Below are 20,061 nucleotides of genomic sequence, written 5' to 3' on the forward strand. Positions count from 1 at the left end.
ACGTATCCGAAGGAAAAAGACTTGATCCTTATGCACGCGGATAATCCGTGTCGTTTCGAAAAGAAGCATTCAGACTTTTAATAATATCCGTGATCTGTGTATTGTTTTAGTTGGTGAAATAAAATATAGGTATTTATTTACATACAATTTATTTCTAACACACATTTATTAATGAACTTGTTGTGAAATTGTGAATATTCCATTGTGACATTAAGATTAAAATAATAGAGTAACACAACGTACGTTGTACGTACGTAACGGTTTGGAATTTTTATTTAAAAGAAATCCACTTTAAAAAATCAGTCCATTAGATATCGTGTGTAGATAATATTCAGATCCAATTATTAAGTAGGTACTTATTTACCTGCTGCTGTGTAATATCAATTCAATATTTAATTGAATTGATTACACTACATTAGACTACATTAGATTAGAATACATTTACTGTTGTCGTATATAACATTTAACATACAAGTTTCTACGTTTGCGAAGCGCATTAAAATTTATCTCAAATATTAGATTTAAGAAAGAAAGAAATATTTTTTTTATTTAGTCCAAAATCCTTATTAAAGCTACAACATCAATATCCATAATTTATGTAATTTGAACCAAAATTGCTACCACTCAGCAAGTGATATGGTCTAGGTTAGGACCTAAAGCATACCGCTGGAATTCTGTGGCAGCCATAGATGAATAGAAAGCATCTGCAAGTGGCCGTTAAAGTATTAACGCTGCCACATTCGACACAATAAAACTGTTCCAAATGTGACTTGTTTGCCCACGTCGTATCCACTCGAGCGCGCTCGCGTCACGTCTTTAGCCTATTTTTCTACTTGTTTAATGCTGGACCGACGGCAAATTGGATCGAGCGCAGGAAATTGCCGCTGTGCTCAAGATCGGTCTTTGACAATCGAATAGAGCACAAAGCGATTTGCTTAAACGCACTTACAATAGGTTTTCTAAACAAGGCAGCCTTGTCTTCGCTTCCGTGCTCTGTGCAGCTATTTTTACGTTTATTAATGTATGTAAATGGTTTATCTTTTAGTGAGGCCTTAAAAAGATTTTTCTGATGAATTTAGCTCTGATCCCATCTTTTGGTATATTAGATATTTGCAATCTTTTGGTCCCGTTTCAATTCCGAAATGAGACTCACAGAGTGATGAGTCAGTTAAATTCAATATTGTATTAAAACTGCTTGAATCTTAGATCATTTTCCACTTCAGAATTAACAAATACGATGATCTCTAGATTTTGCTTCTACTATAACTACAAAAAACGCTAAAAATGAAATAACTACAAAAAATATCTGTCAAAACCAATCATAGGTTCTGTCCGAACAAATTGAATTTAGAGCGCAACTAAAAACTTTAATCACTCAAAATGGACGAGCATTCCATCCAGCTCCAAATATCAATTTTGTTTGTTAGGGTTGATATTCACAAGCCGTGCGATATGAAACGTGCGCGGAATAACCCATCACTATATTAACGTGTTAACACGCACGAGTTTTGATTCCGATCTAAATTGCTACTCGTGGAACTTGGTTACTGAGTCTGGTAGTGATGTAGCATCTCATCACAACTTTGTTATTTTAATATTCTGTAATGAATCATTTACAAAAATTAACATAGAATTTATTGTGTATTCAACTTGAATCTTCCTTAAAGTAATTAAGCTAAGTAAAGACAAAAATGAAGTAGGTAGCCTAGGAAAATTATTATATTAAAATGCTAAATTTAAGACATTTAAATCACCGATTTTGTATTCGACTTCAGAAAAAGATTTTCTACATAAAGTGTAAAGAAACACAAAATTGATGGATAGTCATTTGAAGAATTTGTTGAACATATATGGATAGTCTTTTCCAAAAACCTAAATACTCAAAACCCGACACAATCACGTTAATACCATAAAGCCCCATCACTCACTGTCCAATACTGTGCCTAACATTCTGTCGTGTAAAACTAGCCCCGAACTCTATGACAACGTCGCTCATTTTCACGGCTGCGTCTGCCACTCTGGAATATACACATAATTGTCAATTCCATACGCTTAACAGGCGTGTTTCACGCCGATAGAGCGTGCTGATCATTAACATGTTGGCGAATAAAGGTGTCTTTACATTGCTTGGTGCGATTATCGTGACACCTGAAGTACTTAGCCAAAAAGTTAAGTTTTAAAGCAACACGTCTTTGTTACAATTGGAATAAGGTTATGTTGTCAACTTTTTGGCCACTTTGAGTGTCACGAAATATTTGATAGTCGACAGCACATCAGATTATACTTTGTTTATGCAAAATAGCACCAATTACAACTACGTAAGATGCCAAATCTTTAAACATGCGTCCATACGTGCAGTCGTGAACTTCGTTCGAAATCTCCGCGAAGAGCCCGACGGTATTTTTTCATATGCTGTAAATTCACGCATATAAAAGCGACTAGTACTTATTTATTTATACGTGGCAAGTATACATCAATGTCAAACCACCATCGGATGTGGATATACCCTTACAGAGTTCCGAAAGTCCATGTCCCGTGAACGATTGGAGTTAACAACGCGGCAGAATTTGACTAGCGGGACTCGGCGGCGCGTCGCGACGGGACAAACATGTTTCAAAAGGACATTATTCCGGCAACAGACACAGTTCGACTGATGTTAACCTTATTTCAAATCAAATCTTTTATTAACTACTTAGGCCCTTTTCAGGGCGCTTAAACACGTCCCAATTACTTATAGCTTGCCCTACCACCGCTTCGGGATAACATGTTGAGAAGAAATGGCGGAAAAACTCAGTTACCTACCTTTGTTATTAATTTGAACATTATAACCTCGTAGAGCTCACTTTCTGTTAGATATGATTTAATCGGAATATTTTATAGATTTTCATCCTCAATAGTATCATGAGAGTATTGTTATCTGTACACATTAGTGCGAGCACTGCGAGCACAATTAATTCTGATTCCTGATAGCCGTTCTTCGAGAACACCTCGTAATTAATCACTTTCAAGATAAAAGCTTTAATCACTTTGCTTTCACGCCACATTTAATCTGCATGTATTAACTCCTAGAGCTAAAAATGTGTTCGCGTATGAGTAAGATTATTACAACGTGTCTCACTCAGTAAAGGAACCATCACCCGGCAACCAAAAAGTCGAAAGTTCAGTTTTAAATGTTGCCATCCGTCTCCCGCAATGCGAGACGCAGCATGAGCAAGGTTGACAGAAGACCCGAAAGTATGTTTCGGAGTAGCCCAAGAGTTTCCGCTTTTTAAGGGAAATGTTACCCATATCCAGTCCGAACATGACATTCTATTAATGTCAACGACGTGTCTTACAATACGATTACACCCGTATTCACAAACATTACAGTGCGCGTGGACGCACAGGGTCCCAAAACCTATTCATAGACAATACTTGAGTGGCAGAGTGAAACACGAACCAATCACAGAGCGTTGCTGCTTCACTGGAGCAAGCATCGTTTGTGAATACCGGTGTTAAACTTGTAAGTATTTCTGTACATTTTCCATGTTGATCGCACAACCCATTTACAGCACGCGGGCTGCCATCAAATGCTCGTTAGAGCTTTGTCATTAATGCTTCATTTTTGCTCTGTCCCTAATTAGGTTCTTGTTCCATCGTAGTTATTGTGAACCGAGAGCATCTCGACAGAAGGCTATAGTAGTTGGCATCTTATATCAGTTTATTTGAAAATAATATCAAATTCCTGCTACCTTTAATGTCAGAACTAATGCTGAACCAAAGACCTTTTTGGCACAGGACACTCAAAGCGAAGGTTTCTTTTTTTTGTTCATTTATGTATTCATCTTCTATTGTGTGCTAAACACATTATACCTATTCTAATGGATTCTTCAATACGAATACAAATACTTGTGATTTATGTTAAATACGACCATAGTTATAATAACGAGTACACATAATACACGAACAGATATTGTTCTACCACACCACAACGCAATGCTGATGCACACTGTGGTTTTGAGTTTGGTTACATAATGATATTAGTTTTGAGTTTGATCATTAATCATTGATCATTTCTAAAAGTAACCCACTAAAAATACCTAGCTACTCAATATTTTGTACCTACATTGCTTCTATTCTAGTTTACACATTTAATACAATTCACATTATTTGGCATGACAAATTTACACGTAAAAATACCTATTCACACTTACGGGTCAGTATTTTTCTATGCTGTAGAGAGTGAACGTTGAATAGCGACATGGTAGAAAACAAATTAAATCAGCAAAGTCAAGAAATTTAGACGTTATTAGGAATTTATCGTTAAATCGAGTGAGGTTTCAAAGAGTTTCTCAGTATTTTAAACAGGCTGTCAGTTGTAATGAAAATCATTTAATATTCGAATGTGGTGAAAAATAAACATTTGAAGTGACTGATTCGTGCAATCACAGTGAATGACGCCGGTCACCACCGACCCTCGCGACTGCCGCTATTTTTCATCCAACCCTGGACCCGTCGATCAATCTTCACTTGGAAAGTAACAATCCCATAAGTAGGTTACTATGGACAATATTCAGAGCAGTAAGTTGCGCAATGTATACCTACAGTTTAGGATTGTAAGAACTAAGAAGCTTTATGCTAACTTTAATTAAAAGTTAAAAATTAATATACATAAGCGATGTACCAGAGACATTAGGTGTACTTCTTTGTCGTCATCATTTCATCCAATTGAGTCTGTTGAATAAAAATATGGCTTCACCTGCTAACTGCTGGAAAATTTCTTGGTAGCTGGTAACACAAATATTTTCTCTTTCTTTCTTTAAAAAAAAGCACAATCTTCCACTTGTCATATCCACCTTTCCCAAGGCTAAGGTTACAAAATGCCTATTAGCAAAATATCCAGGACTAAATCCCAGAGCAAAAACTTTTCCACTTAGCTATTTGATGGCAAGCTCATGCAATGCTTTTTCAAAATCACAGCCAGTACTCAGATCAACTCCGAAGGCTCACAAAGCTTAGGTAACTGCTTCTCGTTATTTTCCTGCATCGAACATACATCAAGAAACGCTTAGCATACGTAAAATTGAATGCATTAGTTTTCGAAGATTCCCAAACTACTTATGTAACTGAGCAATGCAATGTTCGCTCAAAGCACTTTGGCCTTGCTGGAAGTATGCACATGCGCCCAAAGTGCAGCGAACTTCGTTCCAGAACTGCCATTAATATCGCCAACTATTCGAAGAATGCGGGAATTAAAACAGTTTACTTCTGTAATGTCATTCGGAGAATCGTGCAAATTGCTAACTGCCTAAAGTCTACAGTAAGCACTATAGACTTCACTAGTAGGTATATTAAGGTGACGTCACTTCATAAGCGTGACGTCACGCGCCATTTCAAATCGATGTAACACTGTTATTATTTGAGTAAGAAAAAAAAGAAAAAATACGTATCCAATATTTTCTTATTATCTGTCTGACGGACAAATAATTAAAATTTTGTCATCTTGTTATTTTTGTTTTGTCTTTTTACAATATCAATCTAGACATCTAGATTTCCGAATTTTTAAACACGAAAAGTCGACTTGTTACAATGTTTCAATTCCAAAGTACCAAAATACAATTACAAAACTTCGTAATCCATAGACCGTACAACAGTTTTTCATTAGTAGTTGGACAGCTTAAAGTTTTGACAAAATATAGCCCGGCTCTCCGGAGTTTAAGCTAATTTGGGACTAAATGATTTATTAATCCCAACTTCTAAGGACGGACACTGGTTTGAGTTATGTTTTATGATTATTTGCAAATAAGTAAGACAAAGTATGACAAGACGTTATAAAGCTATGCACATTAATTTTATCCCCAACTTCGTAGCAGTGTAAATTTTAACATCCAATGAATTTGAAAACTAAATCCAACCCTAAAAACTGTACGATTTATTTCTTATTTTTTAAAAATATTTAGGAATGTTTTTTACCAAGACCAAGGTTCAATAATCATCGCCCTAAATAGTAATCGAACCTGGGACACTTTGTGTCCTTTGTAATTGCGATGGCCCATCTTATCTTGTTAAAGAACCTTGACATGTAAGAAGGTGAAAGTGATAAAAATTATAAGCAAAGAAGAAAGAATTGCCAATCGATAACAAAAGAAAACTATGTTATTATGAAAATTAAAACCCAATTAGCTTTGAAACACGCCGGCGACTGCTAACAATCATAAATTATTACGTTCGTGAACGAACCGCGGTTTAACACAATAGGCTAGATTCAGAATGATCACTAAAGTTTTGAAACTAATAAAATATAGACTAATTTCATATTGAAAATTATTTTCAATTTAGAATTAGTTTGAAATTCCAATTTAGCTATAAAAAAAATAAAAATAATCAGTGATTTCATTTAAAAACAATACTTAAAGCGATCTGTTACCAAAGTAGGTTACCAATTGTTTAAACATACGATACCTATTAATTTTAAGTTGATAATGCTGTGTATTAGAATAAGTAGTAATTTTCGGCTATACTTAAAACTTAAAATAAATGGAAATACAAGAAGAAGACAGATTCATTATTTAATGTTCTGGTAATCCATGTCTGTTCTTATTATTAATTTCATTTTAATTCACTGTTTTTGTGTAAAGCAAACCCACTGTAATAACTTCTATTATTATTGCCATTAAGTGTTAAATTCCTACTTAAACACAGCGTGAAATTACAAGAGTTGGTAATTAAGACGACGAAATAAGTAGCATATCTTCCCACTAATCGTTTTAAATAAGGAGCAAGTTAGCGCGAGTGGTTTTCACGTTATACGTTACGTTCTCTTGCCATTACAATAAATGTAACTTACCAACAGGGACTAGAATAATATTATATGGTATCTTTATGAAATAAATACGACGACGATAGTATCAAATAAATTTACGAGTAAACTTCCTTTGCGTCACAAGTCAGAAGCCAGCGAATCCTTTCCATTATATGTATTATCCTACAAATATTTAAATCTGAAAGTTTGTCTATCATAAATCTAAGTTGGAGAAGCCGCGGGCAAAGCTAGTATTTTTTATAATTTTTATTTCATCATTGTCGATTGTCGTTTTTGATGTAATAAGACTTTTTAGACATATTGACACAGAAGGATGATAAATTGATTGAATATCACTGACAATGCCGGAAAATTCGGACTTTGGAATTCGGGACAATACTGAAAGAAAACATGTAGGTAGGGTTTTTTTCATTGGTGATTATTTGCGATTCATTTGCATGTTATGTTGTCTTGCGCACTGACACTCACGCCCGTATTGGCAAACGATGCTTGCTTAACCCTAGAGTAGTCGCGCCTTTCCGTGAAACGTGAGTGCTCGCGTATGAGCATTTTGCCGCCCAAACTTACAAGTCCGGTTGTGTGTCAAATAACAGTTTAAAAATATGAAAATCAGTTAAAACTGATAGAATAAAGCATACACTATTAGAAAATAACGTTCATTAAAGATTTGTGGCTAAAACTTAAAGAAAAAAACATATTTTGGAAATGTTAGGAAATATTTCGCACGTTCATAATCAAACTGTCACTATACAAAAAAGTCGATTTTTCAGGAAAAGCATTTGAAATGCTCAAATTTTAAAACCCTTGCAAAATGAGCAAAATGCTATTAAATGTTTTGTTTTTTGTTAAAGACCAGTAGTGGCTTATTTGGCTTTTACGGAAATATAATTATCTTTCAAATTATCATAATGGTTTATTTAATATTTAATTTTTTCTCTAAAAATAGTGTCACTTTTCCACTTAAATTGAGACAGTGACAGTTTTCAATTAAAAACGTGTTATTGTTGTATTATTAATTCCGGTAGAAATGTCACTATTTTCATATAAATTTGACGATGAAAAATAAAAAAATGATTATTATTAAATAAAACTAACACAGAAAAATCAGTAATTTTAATGAACTTAAAACTTAATAATTTGGATTATGTGGTACCAATGGTAACAGTAATAAATGTAAATTTTCGATCAGAAATAAATACGTTACACACATGAAATTACTATAAAACTACATCACATAAATCAACTTCTTAGAAAATAAGGCACTCTCTTGTTCAGGCAGCCTTTAAACAACCAGAACTTGATGACCTCGATGAACTTGACGAACTAGATAGTGATTTTTCATGGGAAAAAGGCTCAGAGAAGTAGGTTTAAATTCTGGATCATTATCCAGCGGCCATTACCTCTGCGAGCTATGTGCCCCGCCCACTGCCACTTGATTTTAGCGATTCTGCGGGCTATGTCGGTCACTTTGGTTCTCCTGTGGCTCTCCTCATTTCTGATTCAATCACGTAGGGAAACTAACTGAGCATCGCACGCTCCATCACCTTTTGGGTGACCTCTCAGATTCATAAAATATCACTGGCAACACACACTGATTAAACTTTTGTCTTGAGGCACTGCGGTATTTCGGACGTGAGAATATCACGAAGCTTCCCGAACGCTGCCCAGCCGAGTTGGATTGACGATTGACCTCTTTCTCGAAGTTGGACCTGCGTAACTGGACTGTTTGTCCCAGGTCAGTAAACGTTCGAGTGTAGAGTCTCCAGATAAGTGGATACTACATGGACATTTGACATGTTTTTTGTCTTGTCCATATTCATTTTCATACTCATTCATCAGGCCCACTTGTTGAGAGGCTCTACTTAGGCCATCGAGCATTATGCCTAGATCTTCCACAGTCTAAGCCATGATTACGACATCGTCCGCAAATCGAAGGTGGATTATGTACTCGTTGATATTTATGCTGAATCCGCTCCAGAAGCTTGAAAACATCTTCCAGGGCGGTGTTGAACAGTATCGGAGATATGACATCTCCCTGTCTCACCCCTTGCTGCAACTGGATGAGTTTCGAGTCCTGATCCTGGAGACGAACCGACATTGTGGCGTTTTCGTACAAGCCTTTCAACACTTCGATGTATCTTTAGTCAATTTGGCACCGTTGGAGAGACTGTAGCACTGCTCAGATCTCGATCGAATCCAAGGCTTTTTCATAGTCCACAAACGCTAGACAAAGTAGTAATTACCTTGATAATTTCTTTGATTTTACTAGTGTTTCGATTGACTGGTGGCATTTTTGTTAGATAAAATTATAACTACTTAGTCATTTAAAAATATTTCTTGTTGTTTTAATATTTCACTATTTGGATAAACACAATATTATACGAAGTGATGAACAATCTTTTTAAAAATGTAAGAGAAATATTGTCACTTTTTGTTTTAAGGCGTTTTTCGTATTACTTTATTGTGACTTATCTTATGGTTTTGGAGTAAAAGCGTCTTTATGCTAAAAATGACGTTTTTCAACACAGAGTTTACATAACTATCACGGCGTGCCCGTCCAGATCCCGTCACTACTAAAAACGTGTCACTGTTACTCACAACAAATGCCGGTTTTCCCATTAAACTCCATAACGACACTAGTGATATCTGCCGAACTATTTGAGCTTTAAGCGTGGGATTTTTACAGCATGCACTTTTCGCGGAGCGCTGATAGATGGCGATGTTAACTCAATTTCTCCCAATTTCGTATAGTGACGGTTTGATTATGAACGTGCGATTTATAGAAATCATAGAAAAAACATTGTTTTACCATCATACATCATCAAATATTAAACTTATTAGCACACTTAAAGGTTTCCTTCATCTATGACATGTGCTTCAACAAAACAGGCCTATCATATGTGCATTTAATGTGCGTTGTACAGTAAATTTGCACAACTATTGCACCCTTGGCACATCATTTTCAGATTCTGCCGCTGATTGTTCTATAACAGTATTGTAATGAATTTGTTTACTTTCTTTACAACTTTAGTATACATTTTCTACTAATTTTAGTGCACCAGCTTCTTCGAAATCCGACATCTTCCTTGTTTTTTCATTTTTTGTATTTTACGTGAATTTTACCGAAACCGACATGAAATAAATTAAGCACTAATGGTAATTATCAATGTTATGACGTCATTAATGTCAAAACAACATTATACGCAATGAAAACTAATAATCTTCCAACAACACTAAAAACCAAACACACAAATTTTACTTACGTCAGTAGTCGCGCAGTGAGCAATTTGCCGCAAAACGTGACATACGTTCAACAATCGAAGCATTGGGTGCAACAAGGGCGTATCTCGAAAAATTTAGTTTCGAGAAAATTGACGATGAAAGTTTTAATGTCTTATATTTTTTTAATGTTTATAATTTGACTTACACTTACTTTATTATTTGTTAGTCCCATGATTTAGCAATAAGATTAAGGTATTATAACTATTTTAAAGCAACCGGAAACATCTTAAAATGCATTTTTTTTTACTTGTGTTATCCGCCCTTGTTGCACCAAACTAGTAAACAGATAGGACGTTAATTTAATTATTATTTTTTATGGAAAATAAATAACAATTTGAATACTTATTTTATTAATTTTAATTAAAATGTAAGTTAAACGTGTGTATTTATTACAATCATCGTTAAAATATTCAACTTTCTTAATATTTTTTCCGACTTTCGTGTTTTAATCAGATTTATCAAAATATTCACTAGACTGAAGGGAATCTTCCGAATCAGCTGCAACTGGCCTGGAAGGTCCAGCCTGATCCTCCAGGCCTGCCTGGAAGGTCAGGACCTGTTTCAACCACTCATTTGGCTCACTTTTAGCTAGGTCCACAGACCAAGTTGCCGGATTGAATTTTTAAATATTTTCTTCTTTTTTAAACTGGTTGCCGCAATTTCTGGAGGTAAAAATGTGAACTTTCAATGTTTTTGTTAATAAATTAAACACTAAATCAACACAAATCTACTCTAGAATCTTAGAGTGAGTCCATTTGCCGGAGGAATGAATAATTGAAATTTCAGTCTGGCGACTTGGTCCGTGGACCAATCTTAAAGGGGGCCAAGTCACTGGAAGACTCAAAATTAGTCTTCAGTCATTTTTACATTAATAAGTTTTCAAAAACTGCATACAGGTCGAATTTAAACGCACTTTTGTTACTGTGTGCAACAAGGGCGTAGCGCCACTTGTGACATAAATTATTCTCACGCCCTCAGGGAGCGGCTGATCGAAACAAGTTTTTGGGATGTTAAACTAGATGGTACAGTGCATGTTTTAATGTAATAACATCAAAACGGACTTTCGGTGCCGAACGCCCTTGTTGCTCCCAATGCTTCAATCGTTCTCTATTGCGGTCACCTGCGCACTAAACTTCTTCTAATTTCTAATACATGGAGGTGAAGTATGGGGAGGCAGCTACTGAAACGCTTGACTTTGACAAACGCATCATGTAGAAAATAACTCGATTTTTTTGCCGAGGGCGGCAAAATGCTCATAGCGCGAGCACTCTAGGGTTAAGTGAAGTAGCAAATTGAACGCACAGTTGGTTCGTGTGTCACCCTGTGCATGCACTCGCTCTGTGAGACCTCATATAAATGTTTGTGAATAGGGGCGTCAGTCAGTCACACCGTGTTTATTTGGTAGCTTGCAATAAAAAAGGCTGAGGACTAGGACAACTTACTATTTTACATTATTCTTGTTTTTGGGTGGGTGACTTGTGATACTAATGCCCGTTTTCACCATCAATCCCTAATTTTTAAGTGTCCCCTATGTAAACAAAATTCCTGTTATTTGCTACCCATAGGCATCACTTAAAAATTAGGGATTAAAGGTGAAAACGGGCATAAGTGTACTGAAAATTCATATTATTATATTTTGTTTCAGAATATATCAATACTGGTGGTCCTGTTGTATAGTTGGAGGATCGGCGTCAACGCAAAGAGGTTTAAGGAGTTGGATGATGTTTACTATGGTGAGTTGCACATCTATAGAAAATGTAAAGACTAGCTAAACACTGTGAGTTCTTATGAAATTGTAATAAGTGATATTTTGCAACGAAAATGTATAGTCTACTGTTGTCCATACTTTAAATATTTACATATTTTGTAGAAGAATTAAGCAATATTTTAAAATTTATTTGGGCATGCAAAGATACAGGGGTTATGAGCGTTCAGTATGTTTACACTGTTTGTTTGGATGTGTTGTTTACTTCAAGAGCCGACTGCTTTTGATATTGAATTCTTCTGTGGCTAAAATAATTCTTATAATAATAATTCAAAATGGTGGATAATCGCATATCACCTCATATTTTCTCAAAGAATCTTGTTTTAACCGTAACTTCCTTTTACCCAAATTAAGGGTAAGAGTATTTTTTGTTTTGTACTGTTTTGAATCCTCAATTCGGCACCCCTATTAGTGTTGCCAAACTCCCCAAATTATTTCCCGCATGAGTTCGATGCGTCGCCAAATCGGGAGTTTTCGTTGGTAGAAAGACAAACTTTTGCTTCTCCACCAAGTAAGCTGCTTACTTATGCAACCCGAGTGTTTCGGAACTTTAGGGGATCTAACGAAACTTAATTGGTGCCGAAGTCACAGCAGGGCACATTAATTGGTATCAATGAAAATGGTATGTGCTTACAATTACATAGGATCTGCCAGCTTACTAATAAAACTTACACGCTCGTTGAACAGTGTTTTATAGTGACGTTTATTAAGGAAATGACATTTTAAAACAATGTTTAACAAGTAGGTATGTAACTTTTTATAGGTAAGGGAATAACTATTTTATAGTACCTAGCAGTGATGTTAATAATACTACTAAACTAATATTGTTCTAATAAGTACAAGTAGTAAGTATTTCGGCACTCGTTCGGAATTTCAAATAAAAATAAATTTTTATTTGAAAGCAGAGATTTTTGATAAATTGTAACAATGGGTTAAAACTTGTACGATGATAGCACGGAAACCTTCGCGTGCCTCGCATTTGCTTTATGATTTACATAACGCACTAATATCATTTTTAATAAATCAGATACCTACCTATTATTCAGAAAATATTAAGACTGACACTTACCACATTTTACTTCAATCCCTAGTAGACTTACATTTATCAATTAGACTTGTTGATTTAAAAGTTTGATAAATGGCCGCTCCGTTCAACAGTGAATGAGAATTTTCCTACATTTCCAAACAAAAGTGGCGTAAATCAAATTCGCTTCTAATTGAAGTGCCGCAACATTTTTCGCAGCCGGCAAATTTAGTTCTTTGCTGCCATCCATCACACGCAATCCGCAATAATTGGAGGCTGGCGTTATAAAAATGTAAGCGCCATTGTTGCCCGCTGAAAAGAGCCGCCGGTTGAAGCAAATGAGATATGCAATTAGGGAGTTGGAGCTTCCTCGAATGTCACGTGTTTTTCTTTGCTTAAAATTACGTCTAACATAATTCAATGTTACGTGGTACGCAGAACGTTCCCTTTATATTTCCAACTAGCTTCAACGCACGGCTTCACCCATGTGAATTTCGATGTGTCCCGGATGGATCACAATTTCATGGGTTTAATTTTTACCTCGCAGTTTAGTTTTTGTCTTTCGTAAAGAAAAAAGCTGTTATTTAGACCGAAAAACAGACACGACAACGTTATTAATACTAATGACAAAACACGAATATAAAAACTTGCCATGAAGAATCCTCCAAGCTGTATACGGCCGGGTTTTTCAACAAAAGCCTCTTACAACAATTTCCAAAGTATTGTTTCATACACATATTTTGAACGGGATGCTAAAGGACGTAATTGTAGAACCGCTTATGAAAAAAATTCAAAAGGCCAAAATTTATTATGCTACCAAGCGAGGCAGCAAAATATGTTACATATCTCAATTAGAACGGAAAGCACAAGTCATAATAAACGTCATTTTCTTTTTCAAAATAAAAGCTTTTATAAACTTTGTTAGCAGACACATGTGTAGTTTCTAGTAGGGACCTATGTGCGTAGTAGGAGGAACTGAGTAATTTTGCATTTTAGTAAATAAAGAAACAAGTTACCTAACTACTAAGGCTGGGTTGCACCATCTTTAACTTCGACAAACATCAATAATCTGTCAAACTCCATACTAAAAACACCGGTTATTGCTAAAGTTACGGTGAAAGTGAGCTGGAGCAACTCAGCCTAAGTTAATTTTTTCTCTGTGTGGAAAATTATTTTATCAGATCTGAATGAATAATTACTTACATTGACATTTCAGTGCTTGATACATTCACCCGCATGTGGGTATTCATTATAATATAATAAAATTATGATCTGAAAAAAAGTTATCATCTTTTTCTTTCTCAGATGTTCTGGCTGCACTATTACTTGGGCTATAATCGCTCCATTTCACGGACACAAAAAAAAAACAATTTGTAAGATAAAAACGCCCCCAAAAGGTACCCGGAACAGGCAATTACCAAGTAATGATTCGCATGAAAAGTCCATTCTTTTGTAACGAGTTCATTACGAAGAGTATTTATTTATACATTTCAACTCAATAAAGATCTTGCTCATCTGTTTTCACGGAGTTCAAGAACAAATTACGGAACCATAGATCCATCAAAAAATGTCTCGAAACAACATAAAGATACCTACTTCAAAGTTAAAATTTTCAGAGTAACATTTTATTGAACATTCTCAATAGATTTTTGTTTTGTTTTTGTGCGAGAACAGGAATACCGTTTTAAGAGCAGACACCAATTGTACGTTCTAGCAGCTAGAAATTCTACTTAAGAGTCAAAACCCACCACGAACGTTATTTTATAAAAGAGGACGAGAAGCCGGCCACCCATCTTAAATTCAAAACAGCTTCCGAAACTCGCTGCAGTGAAATAAGTCACCTTTCGTACAGGAAAAGCTGCAATTTTCCTGCCTGCCGTGCTTGAGTGAAAATACAACATGACACGATGTACATATTATTGTGTTGCACCGATTTATGTTTAATTTGCAGTGTAGTGTAGATGTCACCGGAAAATAACAAGAACCGCAAATTTATTAATTTCCTAGGAAATTCATAAACTTTCGTAGGAGAAAACGCTAGATAAATTGTATTATATTTTTACGCCCACATTTTCGCAAATTGATAAACTTACCAAACTCACGCGTAAAATAATAAGTAAACAATAACATAAATGCCATGTGCGCTCTGATTGGTTGTATAAGTCACGTGTTCCTTCTCCTTCCTAATATAATACTTATATTCCTGTGTACTACAAGCCAGATTACCTAAATATAAAATATGGGTCACCACCACAATCCAGTGAAGAGAAAATTGAACTAGTGTCCCACTCAAACCGGTACCTAGAGCATGAAAACTAAGTATGGAAATTACGCTTACAGCCCGAAAACGCCCATGAACGAAGAAATAGCCCACAACGCATCGTGTTCATTGTAAAACATCCACATCTTGAAATACGTGCTGTGGCCGCTTATGAGAACAACCATGATGCGTTGTGGCAATAAGAAAAACAATGACGCGTTCTGAGCACTAATAACTTACCGACAGAATTACCAAGCGGTCTTCCGTCTCTTTTTAATCTTACATCGTAATGACTTTAATAAAAAAAACATTAATTAATCATGCTTAATCTTAAATGTAACTCACTTAAGCTCTACTCATTTATCAGTCAATGAACTGTATGGTGGCCCAGGTGTGCTAAAAATGGCGGTAAATTTCGTCAATATCGTCTTAATCCGAAAGATACTAAGTAAATGTGCGCGTCTTGTTAAAAAGTATTACCTGTTCCTCACAATGACGTTTATAGGCCACATTTGTCTCCCGCCCCAGACTCCGTATCACCCGCGTGTCACGACGTGATCTATTGTATTCGGGCCGTTATTTATCTATCTTATTACGATACGGATGGCAGTAATTTCCGTCACCTGTGCGAAAAGCTGGCGGCGGTATTTTAACGCTATATTATAACGGTATTCAACCTTTCACCCTTATAAGGTCTACCTGCAAAGCTTGAAAGGTTCTGAAGAACTGTGTCGTGTGTGTGTGTCGGTATTTCTATTTTTCAGGTTGAACATGTACACTGTGTTGATTTTATTATTATTTTTAATAATAATCTTCAAACTTACTATACTACTTTACATCGATAGAAAGAGAGAGAATTACTTATAAGTAATTAAAAGTAATTACAAGTACATTACTACCTATTTTTGTGTACTCATGCAATGTAAAGATTTCACGCAATATGTGATACATCCAAAGAATAAATTAAAAACAACAATTTATTACACTATGGGCTAAACAAAAATCATTATGATGCCGTCCGGTTTATAAAAGGTGCAATATTATTTATCACTAAATAACATTCTGAACATTAACCAACTTGGTACATTTTAATCTTAGTTTAGTGTAGCGAACTTCATAAATATTAATACTCACTTTAGTTATGATATTGAAGAATAATAATCCAGGCAAGATGTCGTTACAAGTTATTAGATGTCAACCGCAAACCTTGGCGTGTACTCGTTAGTCAAACGCAGGTAACGTTATGTAACTTGATACGTAAATCCATGACAAAGACAATTTTCCGACTTATCCGACTACACAGGTTGTAAGGAACATTAACCTTATTGAATTCAGACGGTGATTTAAGAAACATGCTCTACTGAAGTCAGACCTTTGAGATTCTGGATTGGCAAGTAGATTTTTTTACGGAATTTACTTCTTGGTTAAAGTTTATCAGATTAAGTCAATGAGAATAGACCCCTATTTATGACCACGTTGAAATAATTTGTTATTAAAATCCCTGCAAATCACTCTGTCACATCGACGTCACTAGTATTCACAGATTAAAGAGTGAAAAATAATTAAAAAAAAAACGTTATTTAATGTAAAAATACACTGAGTTCGAGACAGTGATTTCCGTTGAGTTCAATGTTTAAATTTTGTTCCACCTGGCCCTTACACCCTATGTAACCTTGGCTAAGATCGCGCAAAATAAATTGTGGTTACGTGAAATTCACCCTCGACCTCATTACTGAGGGTTCAAACAACATCAAACTACGAATGAGGTACAAGTATATCGTATAGCATTATTACTCGTAGAGGTGATCCGATAGTTACCACACGAATATTAGAACTAACGGCCACTATTTTACATACAAAATGTAGGTATTTTCTCACGGAAGTTAGTAGCAATGAATATTAAAATCAAATATTAATAATAATAATAAGTCATTTATTTCAACACACAGTCATAGATTACAATTAATAATTATAATAATAAAATAATATTGTGCAGTTGTTATTCCACCATCATAAAGTTAAAGGATCTTAAGTTATGTGGCATGTACTTGGTAGAGTTTAAAGAGTTTACCTAGAGAGAGTGATTGGTCAAAGAGAAATCGGTTATTGAGGTAATTTAAGATTTAGGTAATCGGTTGTGTCTTTTTACCTATAGGTAACCTACCTAATATTTACTTGCACTTGCAAAGTTCTAATAACTAATTCACTAAAGTTTACTGTAAATCCGTCATAGGATTAGATATTAGTATAGCATAGCTGCTATAATCATTAAGCAGGGAACTTACCGCTCTGTTTACTCCACAGGAGGTGTTTATTCCCTGAGACAGAGTCTACGTTCAAGCACTAGCTCCAAAGACCTCTAAAATCCCTTTGATGTGTAATTAAGTAACAAATACCCTAACGTACAATCATAAAGGATTCATAGAATCCCAAAAGAACGGGTGGTTTCTTCGCTTTGCACAGATAACACCGGAGAAAAACATTAAGTAACCTGGACCGTTGTTAATGATTGATTGGCGCGTGAAATGGAGAAGGCAAGGGCAAACCACTCCATTAATTCTGTCTGTAAGGCACGGCTTAAGATAGGTACCTACTATACCTATAGGTAGCTACGTCCACTTGTTTTCCTCCTCTGGCCCCTCCGTTAAAAGTTAATGGATCATGATTACAAACAGCGATTTGTGTTTTGGGTGAAGATAATATAAAATCCTAGTAACAGACGATGAAGCTATTGACGATATGGCTGTTGACAAGAAGTTAGTAAATATTAATAAACTTTAAGTTTATTGGATATATCTAAGCTTGTTCAACAATAACGTAATTAAAATACAAACTAAGTGCCTTCTCCTAATTGCTGTGCCTTACAGGGACTAATATGGTCTCACTAATTTGTCTATTTACGTAATGGAGCTGAACATTTTAAGGCTTATCTTTGCACTATTAATTAGCATCTTCAATCGTTTAGTCACCCTTATATTACGTCATTATTTGAGTAACAGTTACGTTATTCAAGTCAATCAATCTTAATATTCAACTGAGTCCAAGCGGGCCTGCTCCTTAGTCGTTTCCGTATTCTCGCATCTATCTGTTGCTCATTCCAGTTTCGCTTAGAGGGATATGGTCGTATAAAAATTCCACCTAATACTAATTAGGCGGAATTTTTATTTATAACTAGCTGACCCGGCGAACTTCGTACCGCCTTAGCGTAGAGATTTTCTTTATATTTTTTTCCGTAAAAACCTTGTACAGAGTATTAGAAAACTACAAAAAAAAAATCAGCCAAATCGGTCAAGCCGTTTTCATGTTATGTCGTGACAACGGAAAACGGGTTTCATTTTTATATACAGTGTGAGTCACGTTAAAGTGTACATATGAAAATAGGTAAAACTAGACCTATTTTTATCGACAAAAAAGAGGTCAAAAATTTTTTGAGATTTTTTTTTAATTTTTTTATAGAATTTTTTTTCTTCCAATTACTTATTGTAAAGAAAACGTAATAACTTTTAAACTAAGCGGTATATCCTGATAAAATAAAAACAATAATAATGCTAAATAACAGGCAATACTGAAAAAATACAAAAAATACCCAGAAAATGCCAACAAATAATAAAAAATGAGACTTTTTGAAAAAAATCTGCTTAAAAATTCGTATTTTTTTTGTTATTTGATAAATTTCTCAAAAAAATGCCCCTATAACAGGTGGTTTTTATTACTTTGTATTATTCTCTATCGTATTATCTTTGTAAAACCAAAAATCGCATGTCTCTATCCCTATCACAACATTTGCTATGATCTTTTGAACAAAGGCCTGCCACAACATTATTCTCCGCTACAGGTAGAGACAATTTTAATTTTAACTAAAATGCTTATTTTACTTCGAAATCTTTTATTTTTATTTGCAATCTAACTTGTCTTTATCAAAATTACAAATCTAGAGCCATATTCAGTTTCGTTGTTAACGAAGCGTTGAATGGCGCGCCCGGAGAGACTTAGTTCAAACAATCATTGCAAACGTTGTGATAGGGATAAAGACATGCGATTTTTGGTTTTACGAAGGTAATACGATAGAGAATAATACAAAGTAATAAAAACCACCAGTTATAGGGGCATTTTTTGGAGAAATTTATCAAATAACCAAAAAAACACGAATTTTTAAGCAGATTTTTTTCAAAAAATATCATTTTTTATTATTTGTTGGCCTTTTTTTGTGTATTTTATGTATTTTTTTAGTATTGATTGTTATTTAGCATTATTACTGTTTTTATTTTATCAGGATATACCGCTTCGTTTAAGAGTTATTACGTTTTCTTTACAATAAGTAATTGGAAGAAAAAAAATTCTATAAAAAATTAAAAAAAAATCTCAAAAAATTTTTGACCTCTTTTTTGTCGATAAAAATAGGTCTAGTTTCACCTAATTTCATATGTACACTTTAACGTGGCTCACACTGTATATAGATTACGAGTATTTATCTGACGTGTTGTAACGTGTCGTGAGTTCGTGACACATCAGAACGGAATCGGTTCCACATAATTATGCGATACGTCAAAAGCCATCACGACACGACACAACACTAGTGTATGAAACCGATTGCTTTCTGATGCGTCACGTCACAATACGTCAGACAAATATAAATCCGAAATTAGGGCTGTGAAACAAAACAGTACCGATTCAATCAAAATACAATTCAAAACTGCGCATATCGTTGGAAAAACTATTCAAAAACAAGCTCAGGACCATACATCAACGTCGCGACACTACCCGATTCGCGCTCCCGAGATAAATAAAGCCTTATTTATTCAGACCCTGCGGAAACTGTTTTGAATTTCACGACGCGTGTGGTCCGGCTCGTAAAGTATTTATGAGACGGTGGCTTGCGAGTTTGTTTGCGGGTTATACTCCGATAATCCTTGGAGGCGATATTTTTG

At 35.1% G+C, this 20,061-nt stretch overlaps 1 protein-coding gene across 1 annotated transcript in view; it reads left to right on the forward strand.

Annotated features, from left to right (window-relative positions):
- LOC135073363 (uncharacterized) overlaps positions 1–20,061 on the forward strand; it is a 54,664-nt gene that overhangs the window by 8,552 nt on the left and 26,051 nt on the right. Inside the window, exon 3 of the mRNA XM_063967515.1 lies at positions 11,730–11,817. Within this exon, the coding sequence (XP_063823585.1) occupies positions 11,730–11,817 (88 nt within the window). The remainder of the gene's footprint in view (positions 1–11,729; positions 11,818–20,061) is intronic.

This window comes from Ostrinia nubilalis, chromosome 7, assembly GCF_963855985.1.
Source record: "Ostrinia nubilalis chromosome 7, ilOstNubi1.1, whole genome shotgun sequence".
Classification (NCBI taxonomy): domain Eukaryota; kingdom Metazoa; phylum Arthropoda; class Insecta; order Lepidoptera; family Crambidae; genus Ostrinia; species Ostrinia nubilalis.